Consider the following 10,842-nt stretch of genomic DNA (forward strand, 5'->3'; position numbering starts at 1 on the left):
GTCGGTAAGCAATTTGAACATTCAGATCTTAACACAAAAAATAGCAGAGAAATCAAGCTTTATTACAATGCCAACAAATAGTTGAATTGTTTTTTATGCAATTTCTTTGTATTGAGAGAAATAGTTTGCCTTGCAGATCCAGCAAATGCAGCAGTGATGATTCAATGCGACGGTGTTCCTTTGATCACTTCGAGTCATGGAAATTGGGAACAGCCTCCAGTTGTGGTCATTGCTTCATTTCTGCGACGACATTTTTTTTCGTTTTGGCAACAGATTGCCCGTTTTACTAGAGAAAACATGTCGATTTTCGCAGCAAATTTTCAGTTTTATAAACAGATTTTTCTGATTTTAGTTTTAACTGTTTTATTAATTAAAATGCAAACGACAGGTAACACATGCTCTTGGAGCTTTGTACTATCTTCGCACTCATTCTTCTACAGAAGAGATTTCGAAGCCAGAAGTAGTGGAAATAATCCAAAGGTATGGGGCAGCCGGATCTATCAATCTCGTGCCGAGCCATTCGGCAAATGCCATTTTGAAGCAACATGTAAATATCAATCTTCCTTGATCATTTATCTTTGATGTATATTGATCTGGTCTAAAGTCGGTGAAAATTAGACTACCTGTGAGATATCTTCAAAGTTGACCGGAAGAAAACCTTGAAGGGGGATCACATGCAAGATCACAAGGTGGAGGAGTAAGAAGGAGCGTTAGGAAGCAGAACAAGGGATCTCTAGCGTAGCTACTCTGACGTCCAATTTAATGAAGTGGAGAAAAATATGAAAGATAGATCGTAAAAGAATATGAGACGTGTGTGAAGTAAAAGACGTAACTACACTTGTAGGGGCTGGACCTTTTAGAGCATCTGCATCAGATACCCTATTCAAAGATTTTACCTTAAATTTTAGATAGGGTAGCTAAAAAATCTTTGCATCAGCTACCTTATCCATTCCCTAAATTATGCATTTATGAATAGTACTTTTCTAAATTTAGGGAATGGATTACATTCCCTAAACATTATAGAGGAGAGAGAAGAAATAGGGAAGCTGATATATGATATTTTGAAAAGTGGATATCCAAATTTAATAAAGTAATTTTTTTATCCTAAATTATGCATTTTGTATAGGGAAGCTGGTGTGGATGCTCTAATACTTTTATAATTGCTGCATTAATGAAATATCATGACCGGATAAAGAAAATATTTTATCATTGTATTTTTGTTCTATTGGGTAGTTTCATTGCCTACACAGTGATCACATCTCATATTTGTGTTGGTGCGGGTAGCACTAACGGTCTAACCTAGGTTTTGATGAATGACAAATAGGTTAAGTTAGTTTTGTTGTTGTCTGACACTTTGATCGAGTGTGCAGGAGAAGTCCAGACAGGTCGACGGGCTGACCGGATGTCTGGCACGAAGTCCAGCTAGGTCGACGGGCTGACCGGATAGCTGGCGAGTCGAAGGCTGACCGGACGCTTGGCAAGAAGTCCAGCTAGGTCAACGGGCTGACCGGATAGCTGGCGAAAGGTCCAGACGGGTCGAAGGGCTGACCCGACGTCTGGCAGGTAAGTAAGGTAAGTCACTGGAGGGGAGTGACTGCGAGGACACGTTCCCAGGAAGGAAACATTAGGCGTCGATCCGGCTTAGATCCATTTCGGAAATCTAAGTCGAGATCGTGACTAGATTCCGGTCTCGGAAAGACGGAATCTAAGTCATACTTTTTTTGTTAATTCATACTTTATAAATTGTGCTAACAATCTGTGTTGCAGGGTATATCTTGCCTCAGACTAACCTTGTTTTGCAGGAGAATGAATCTCTGGAAAAAGGTGGTCCGGGCGCCCGGAGGTCCGGGCGCCCGGAGGTCCGGGCGCCCGGAGGCAACTTTTATCCTCTGCGTCGCCTCACCACGTAGAGCATCCTGACTGGACTTACCACGTCGCACCAGGGCGCCCGGAAGGGATCCAGGCGCCCGGAGCAGCATATAAAAGAAGCCCCAGGGGTGGAGCTTCAAATACAACTGAGAACTCTTCGACTGCTTGTCCTACTGCTCTACGCTCCCACGACGCTCACAAAGCTCCGACAAAGTGCTCATTCTTCTTTGGTTAATTTCCTTGTCGGTATTACTTTGTTTCATTAGCATTTCTTGTACTCATTTTGTAATCATATTCGAATTGCTAGTGATTGCTGAACGAAAGTGGTCAAGGACCACGTGCCTTCGAGTAGGAGTCGTCACAGGCTCCGAACGAAGTAAAATCAACTGTGTTCATTTACTTTTCCGCTACGTACTTTTACACTCAAGTTTTCGAATCGATATTCACCCCTCCCCCCCTCTATCGAATGATCACGGTCCTACAATTTGTACCAAGATAATATCTCACTTACTTTTGACAACTTCACGCGTGGCATTAATTATAGAATGGACTTATGAGTCGAAGGGCTCATTGGGCTTTTTGGATCGGGCTCAAATGGTGAAAAAATGGATTGATAAAAGGGGCTTAATATATGATCATGGGTTGGTCTATTTATATGTCTATCCATTTTATATGTCTATCCATTTTATAAGAGTTGAAGGGTGCTAAACCTCTAGAGTTGGGAGGATTTGATCGGATGAGAGTCGGGAGGATCTGATCGGATGGTGGTCTAGGAGCTTGCAGAGTGAAGTACGGAAGGAGCATGACCTGTCAGATCGGGGTTGTCCGATCGAGACAATATAAGGGAGCAAAGCTCAATGAGTTGAAGATTAGATTGGGACAATGTATGAGAGCAGAGCCCAGTGAACTAAAGGTCCGATTGGAACGAGGAGGGAGGGAGCGAGCTCCGTAAGTCGTACATCTTTCGAATTGACAAAGTGAAGTACTGAGGGAGCATAATTTTTGAGATCGAGGTTGTTCAATCGACTGATGGTCTCTGATGACCCAATCGACACTTCGTTTGGGTTGACCAATTTTTAGACCTCGGCTTCCATGTCATCAAAAGATTAATCTTTTTTGGTACTACGTGGAGGTTGCCAATTTCGCGTATCATGTATGGAAATAAACATCTATTTTCATGTATATGTTTTTTGGGACAATTCTAAATTAATTTTATTATGCACTGTACTAATATTTCATCGTGATGTAAACAAAACAAACTGAGTTTTATATATCTTTGTTGAAAATGCAATTAAATTATACAAAATTTGTGTTCTTTCATCCCATGAATATTAGCCCACATTCTTTTATATTTTCGTAACTAATTATTTATGTTAATGAAAAATTAACTGAAAAATATGTTAGCTTACCTTCACTTAATGTTAATAGTATATTCTTTTTTTTTTTTTAAAGTCATTAGTGTTAATTATATTCCCTCTCATATTATGTAAAGAACGTTAGTAGAATATAATTCCAATGAATGCACGCAATTTCATCCAAGGCGACAACACTTCATGCCATCTACAAATGTAGCCAGAAATAGAAAAAATAATCTTGCGATAGATTTTCTTATAGCATAATGCGTAAATTTCACATACCATTTTATCATTCCCACCTTTTTAAATAATATTCCTAGCCGTTGAACTTTCCATAATAGGGATGAGTTCCTCCAAATAAATCTAGGCTAGATTTTCACACTAGATATGATTCTCATAAATCTAACCAGCAAGATTCCACAGATCTTTGCTAGATCTCTGAAGACTCGAATCCAGAGGAATCAGCATGTCTAACTTCACTAGATGCGCGGCTTGCAGATATCTTCGAAGGCGATGTTGCGAAGACTGCACGTTGGCTCCCTTCTTCCCCTCGACGAACCCCACGCGATTCGCATACGTCCACCGTGTCTTTGGGGCTAGCAACGTCGCTCGAATGCTACAGGTAGTTTTATTGATTCGAGCCACCGGACTCACGTGCTTTGCTTTTCTACAAAATTTAATTAGTCGCAAACGTATTGGACAGCAAATTCCGGTCGAGCAACGAAGGCAAGCGGCCGATGCCATCGCTCTAGAGGCGTATTGGAGAGTGCAAGACCCGGTGTACGGGAGTGTCGGTGTGATATCGAGGCTTCAACGAGAGATCAACGTGGCTCAGCGTGAGCTAGCCGAGACGCAGGCGCACATTGCACTCTATGCGGCTCGAGTCCAATCACCGAGCACTCAATTTGATCCGTCTATAAGAGATAATAGAGCACCTGAGAATTGAAGATGTTAGTGTAGTTTATGATATAGTCTGAATTAGTAGTTTGTATTAATGATTAGTAGTTATTTATAATTTATTTTATTACAAATTGATAGGAGTATCATCTTTTATCACTTGTTGTAACTTGAGTTACTCGTAAATAATAATCTCATGATTTTCTTCCAATTAAAATAATCTAAAAAAAAGCTCGGCACACGATTCAGGTCTCTAAGAATACATGGTCTCTAAAAGCAGATTTCTAAATTTTTCTGTCCCGTGTCTCTTGCCGATCGGACGGATCAGATTATATCTTAAGGCATTATGACATCCTTAAAATGTGTGCAGTATCCTCGTGATGTACAAAGTATCCTTGAGATGTAATCTGATCCGTCCGATCAATAAGGGGATACGGGGACAGAAAAATTTGGGGACAGAAGATTTGAATTCCTCTAAAAGGAAGAGTTATTTTTGAAACTCAAATTGAAAATTATTTGTCAAAAATTTTAAAATATACAATTTTTTTTTTTTGAAAGTTTGGTTGTTAATTTTATTGCACCAGATTTTTCATCTCAAAAATAAAAGGAAAAAGAGAGAGATTTTATTTTATTTTTTTCTATTTTTAACTGAAAAGAATCTTTCTGCCAAATCGATAAATATTTTGATTTTGGTTGTTTAATCGACGCATCGAATCGACCTCCAGACGAAACCCTCTTCCGCAAGCAACCGCTTTCTCTGTCTAGTCGCCGCCGGCGGGCGGCGCTGTTCTTCCTTTCTGGATCGGGAAGCCGATCGATCCGGGATCCCTTTTTCGATCTCCGATCGTACTGTCCGCGTTAGGTTCCCTTCGCTTGCGGCGCAAGATGATGTCTGCCAATCAGGAAATGGCGGTGTACTGCTTCGACACCCTCGTCGCGCACTACAACGGAGAGCAGGTGCCGCCACCGGAATTCGAGGAAGGCCACCAGTATGAACCTTGGCCCTGCCTTTCCGTGTATTTTCGAATCTAAGATTGGGTTTTGATCAATGCTCTTTGCATCCTGACGGATTTTGTTGCATGATCGGAGGGGGTTTTAGTAATTGCTTGCTCTGATAAGTTATTTTGGGTAATTTTGGTGTTTGGTTGAAGGAGAAGGCGTATCCTAGATTGTTGGAATTGATTTCGCTAGATTGTGTTGTTTCTCTTTTGGGATTTTAGTTTCCTTTCCCCCAGTGTTGATGAAGCGACGAGATGATTAATTGTGTCGATCGTATTTGGGTTTTCAGATTGAGTATATTGTCAAACTAAGGGCTTTTCTGTGTTTTATAAATTTAGATCATTTTAGAATTCTCACCGTGGATGATCGGATAGTTTCTATAGCTAATTAATTAGCCCTCCTTCACTATTATATTTTGATTTGCTCAATTTTTAAGATTTTGGTCCACTATTTCCATCTTACACAGCAATCGGAAGCTATCCCACTGGTGCTTATTTCTATAGCATTTGAAATTCAATCCTTAGTGGAGCCTCTTTTGGACAGGATTGAAAAAAATCCTGAGCTTCACGTGTATAAGCAGATAGATTTTTTTCCCCTCCATCTTTCTTTTTAATTTGGAGACTAAGATTACCAACAGCAGCTGAAGCATAAGTTCCATGATTTTTTTTCCTTGAATGATTTTGAATGTTATGATTAGAGGAACTGGCCTTTTGTGTCAACTAACTTTTGTAGGAGCTAGTGGCGTGACTATTGAATTTTAGATACAGACATCGGTTGTTGATGATTAGATTTGTAAAATATCTGAAGATATTATCTCATGAACTTATTTTGTGGCATTCAATTCAAGTGCTGAGTTCACCTTTCCTTCTTTGGTCGGGGATGGTCACTTTGCATTGCACATAATGAGGCTTCTAAATGATAATCTTGATAGGATACTGAAAATCTCTGTAAGTTGTCAGATTTGTCTCTCCTTTTTCCCCTTAAAACAAAAGAATTCCTATTGTAAGAAATTATTGGGATGAGGATAGCAGCCATATTATCAGAACATGTTATTTGCCTATAATATTGTGTTAATTGCTGAGAATTTAAATAGAATTAGCTTGGAATTTTGAATTGCAATGAAAAACTTGATAACCAAAGGTTTCAAGTGAAGAAGAGCTCAAACCAAATATACAAATGTAAGTTCAATAATAAGAAAAATAAGTAAGAGAATAGTTAACATGGATGGATAGGAAATTCCCTTAAGCATTTTATATTTCTTGAATTTATTATTTAAGAAGAAGATATTGATAAAGGTATTGCCAATAGGTTAAAAACTGTATGATTAAAACGGAGAACAATTTCTAGTCCCAAAGGCTAAAAGGAAGCTAAAAGAATTAATTCACTACTTTTTACACTTTATTCCTCATAATTTGGGGCATTTAAGAAACATCACACGCACAAAAAATAATGTAACAGAGATGAACATGCTATGATGATGGTTAAGGTTATTAGAAAAAATAAGAAAGCTTCTGTTTAGAGCAGCTAGGTGAAGCTCCAATAAATGATAAAAGAAGATAAATTTATAAAACATGGAACGTCTTCAAAGACATCAAATAAATTCTATAGTTTAGTTGAATTGGTAGAGTTGAAGGTGTGAGGAGCAGTGGGACACCAAACAAATTCTTTAATCTAATTAACAATTATTTTAAAGAACTAAATATAACTAGCATTAATGAGTTAACTTTGCATAGATTTCAATGGGGGGATATTCCATGCAGCTAACCACATTTAATCGGGACTAACATGACTGGCTGCAAAGTGATATTATTGCTTAATCTTGTGTATACCTTGTTGAATATCCAACTTAATTCTGATGGTATGCTTTCAGCTTCAAAATGTTGGGTTGATTAAAAACTACATAGACCTATCAAAGATTTACTGCCTGTTGGTATATACTAAAATGTTATTTCTATGAACATTGACTTCTTGGTGTTGCCTCGAAGTTTGATTTTGTCCAGTGGGTTTACTAAATATTCATCTTTTGAATTTTGATGGCTATCTAGTTATATGTTTTTTTTTTTTGCTGAAACCACCCTGCTTTGTTGGAGGGAATGCCTCATAATTTCTTTCTAGGCCCTAGGCTACTCTTAGGCTTTTAGCATTATTTATGCTATTCTATTTTACGTCTGACAGTTAAATGTATACATTCTATTCACATGCCTTCTCCTGTAGATATTTACCATATTCTTTCGTTACTGTGACCTACCCACTTCATACTATGTAGTATGAAAATACATTCATAACAACATTCTGAGGTCAATACTATTAATTGTGAGGTATCTGGTAGTATTTTATGCTAGACATTCCTTTCATTTGCTTTTCCTATGGATTTGAGCTTAACAATCTGGCATCTGCGCAATAAATCTGGTGAAAGTTTATAGAAAATAACTCACTTTTGTTAACTTTATTCATGGTGTGTAAACAGCTACCTTTATTGCTCAATGAACTTAAGGCATCTTTATTATATACACATCTATTAGTGGGCTAAACAAGAGGACTTTGTAATCTTCTACTCATATTGAGAATTGTACCATTTCAGCCCATTGTTTGTTACATGGAAGAAAGCAGTGAATGGATCAGAACCTCGTTTGCGTGGATGTATTGGAACTCTGGAAGCCCGTGGCATAGTCACTGGTTTTCGGGATTATGCATTAACTAGGTATTTCAACTTTATTCTGTAACCTGGAGATAATGACATTATATCAGTTATAGTGGGGCATTCGCAGTTAAATACAGATATGAGCATATATATTCTTGATCATTCCTAAACCACTTTCACATTTATAATTTTTTGATATGAATTATTTTGACATCACTAATTATTAATTGATAGAAATGGGACTCTACTTTCAGCTTCTGTTTTTCTTGTTGACTAGCTATAAGAATGAAATCGTTGATGCTTATCCATTCTCTGTTATTAAATAAAGTCGTATTAGATAAATTGTTCATAGAAATGTACTTGTCATCATGTTTAAGTTTTCATTTATTCAAGCCATTTCATCTGTGGAAATCTCTAACATGGTTGACTGAACTAACCCACCAGATTTCTCAAATCTGTCCTAGAAAGAAACTTAAGCATCAGAGGCTTTTTTTTGTCAAATCAAATGGACAAAAATGGAAAGTGATGGATTGATTTAATATCAACTGATTTATCTGCTTTACATATCATAAATCTGAAGTAGAACCCAAATGGTTTGATTGATGTATCCAAAGATAAATGATAATTAATTAATTAACTAGAAAATTTTGATTGCACCAATTATACTGGTTAATGTACATAAAGAATTAAGGACCAAAATTACCGTGTTACAGAAGTGTTGTCATGGTGGAGTAAACTAAAGACATCTGTAATATGAGAAGTTGAAAACAAATCGTTAGCATAGAAGGTTTAAAATGTAGGCGTTCAAACTTGAAATACTTGACGAACCATTTTGCTACCTTTGATCAATACTAGCATGTACTGAGAATTGTTGGTAAAAACCTGTAGTTCTGAGCAATCAAATACAAAAGATTGTGCAAATCTATTATGGAATTTAGTGACACGTGTTCTTGGTGATCAATACTTTAACACGGCATCAAAATTAGTATATCTTGCATTCTATTATGGTAATGTAGCATTTACAAATATATATTCTTATGCTAGTTCACATTTGGATTTGGACTAATCCAATCTTGCACGCAAGGGAAGCCTGCATAATATAAATATATAGGTTTCGATAAATGGCCAGTCAGTCAATTCTAACAATGAACATTTAAAGAGATAATTATCCATTCTGATGCAAACTGTTTGCAATTTCAATAGTATCAATTTTTTCTCGACAGTTATTCTGATCTCTGCCAGCAAATATCTTCTGCTGAGTCCGCAATGCGGATAGCAGAAAATTCCTTGTTTCATTTCTATTAAATGAATTGGTTAAACATTTTGCCTACGAGTTTGCGCTTGCCGTATTAGTTTTTGTAGCTTCTCACAGTACAGGAACCTTTTCAATTTCACTTGTTTTTCTATGGCACTAGATAGCTAGTGATCATCATTATTTTACAGTGCTCTGAGGGATCGCCGTTTCCCACCCATTCAGGCTAAAGAACTCCCCTATTTGCAATGTACAGTGTCTATACTAACCAACTATGAAACTGCTGCAAACTACCTTGATTGGGAGGTTTGCCACTTCGCTTTAATTCTGGTTTCTCTTTTGTAGTACATTCCTGCATTGTATACCAAATATGTTTCTTTCGAGCTAATAATTCTAGCCTCTTTATGTGATGGTCGTAACGATTTGGTTTCAGCTTTTAACAAAAATATTTCAGACGATTGTTAATTCTCTCAGATTGAAAAACATGGATTGATCATTGAATTTACTGACCCTGATTACAACACGAGGCGCAGCGCTACGTACCTACCTGAGGTAGCTGCCCATGAAGGTTAGTTTGTATCTCCTGCTCGGTTCATCTCTATTGACTTCTTTGTACAGCTTTTCCCCTAGAGATTGTTAAAATCCTCATCACCGCAAATATTTGAAACTTGTGCATGATAGTCTCACCATTAGGGTTCTGTTTGAGTTCATATATCTACATAGCAATGCAAACACGGTTCATAAGCCGAACCATTAAGGGTAGACTTTTATCCAATCGGCCAGGTTGATCGGTTGAATTTGACCTGATACCTCACTGACTGTCCTTGCTTCATCCCTTTCTTTTTTATTTTTTTGAACAGGTTGGACTAAGATCGAAACCATTGATTCGCTCATGCGAAAAGCAGGCTACAAGGGCGCGATAAGTGAGTCGCTGCGCTGCCGAATTTGTGTGACTCGCTACCAGTCCACCCTTTACACCATGCACTTCCGGGACTACGCCTCCTATGTGAAGGACACTAGAGGGGCTGCTCCTGCCATTAACGGCACTAAACTTGCCCATTGATTCACCCGCAATGCAATTATTCGACATTATTAAACTCGATTCGAGGGGAATCAGCTTGTGTTCCCCCATTCAAATTGTCCCCCTCAAACATGTTTAACTTCTACCCGCGGGATCTTTATTATATATCCTTAACATCTATTGTTATATCGCAGGCGTGTAGCTCAAGACGAGATGTGAGAGCCATTTCATTAGGTAAGGAAAAAAATGATAGGAATTTTATTAAATTTAAAAATCACATCAGATGGATCAATTCAATCGAGACTAGTGATTCAATATTTTTTTTAAAAAAAAATTGCATTATTGATATTTTAATTTGATTGGCTAAACACTTCGCATGTTAACAACTATTGAATGACAAGGAAAGAAATATGACCCTTGTTAGTGCAAAGTAGTGATAAACTCAATCATCATCATCCTCCTCGACAATGTCAATGGGTTTGTGATTTTGTGGGGGTCTACTTGGATCTGCCACCTTAAAATATTAATCCAACTGGGCACACCTCATCGAATACTACTACGACGATTAGTTCCGTAGTTTGGATCGAGTTTTTAATTCATATAAATATTGTCGAAGAACAATGTGGAATAATTAGGTCATACGGTACCGTGTTTCAATAAATAGACCAATTTGTGTTATTTTTCTAGCGACTAATTGTTATTATTGTTGTCGTTGTCTTAGTTGCTTGATCAGTGAGATCGATGTAGAGTTTGACTAGATCAAGTCGGAACATCTCTCAATGAGCATGCGATGGCTCATGAAGACTCT

The 10,842-nt window shown here is 37.6% G+C and overlaps 2 protein-coding genes across 2 annotated transcripts; both read left to right on the forward strand.

Annotated features, from left to right (window-relative positions):
* Positions 1-3,690: 3,690 nt before the first annotated feature.
* On the forward strand, positions 3,691-4,170 carry LOC121972763 (LOB domain-containing protein 24-like). The gene is made up of 2 exons (XM_042524399.1): positions 3,691-3,846; positions 3,928-4,170. The coding sequence occupies exons 1-2, from the start codon at positions 3,691-3,693 to the stop codon at positions 4,168-4,170; spliced, it is 399 nt and encodes a 132-aa protein (XP_042380333.1).
* A 636-nt stretch (positions 4,171-4,806) lies between these two features.
* Positions 4,807-10,220, forward strand: LOC121971011 (uncharacterized protein At2g38710-like). The gene is made up of 5 exons (XM_042522066.1): positions 4,807-5,110; positions 7,702-7,821; positions 9,205-9,319; positions 9,488-9,581; positions 9,874-10,220. The coding sequence occupies exons 1-5, from the start codon at positions 5,007-5,009 to the stop codon at positions 10,074-10,076; spliced, it is 636 nt and encodes a 211-aa protein (XP_042378000.1). The 5' UTR covers positions 4,807-5,006; the 3' UTR covers positions 10,077-10,220.
* The last annotated feature ends 622 nt before the right edge of the window (positions 10,221-10,842 follow it).

The sequence above is a fragment of the Zingiber officinale genome, chromosome 4A (genome assembly GCF_018446385.1).
Source record: "Zingiber officinale cultivar Zhangliang chromosome 4A, Zo_v1.1, whole genome shotgun sequence".
NCBI classification, from domain to species: Eukaryota; Viridiplantae; Streptophyta; class Magnoliopsida; order Zingiberales; family Zingiberaceae; genus Zingiber; species Zingiber officinale.

Coding starts and splice junctions, on each gene's coding strand:
- LOC121972763 (XM_042524399.1), top strand. CDS start 3,691: ATGTCTAACTTCACTAGATGCGCGGCTTGCAGATATCTTCGAAGGCGA. Junction 3,847..3,927: donor ACGTCGCTCGAATGCTACAG/GTAGTTTTATTG, acceptor CGTATTGGACAG/CAAATTCCGGTCGAGCAACG.
- LOC121971011 (XM_042522066.1), top strand. CDS start 5,007: ATGATGTCTGCCAATCAGGAAATGGCGGTGTACTGCTTCGACACCCTC. Junction 5,111..7,701: donor GAATTCGAGGAAGGCCACCA/GTATGAACCTTG, acceptor GTACCATTTCAG/CCCATTGTTTGTTACATGGA. Junction 9,320..9,487: donor CAAACTACCTTGATTGGGAG/GTTTGCCACTTC, acceptor TAATTCTCTCAG/ATTGAAAAACATGGATTGAT.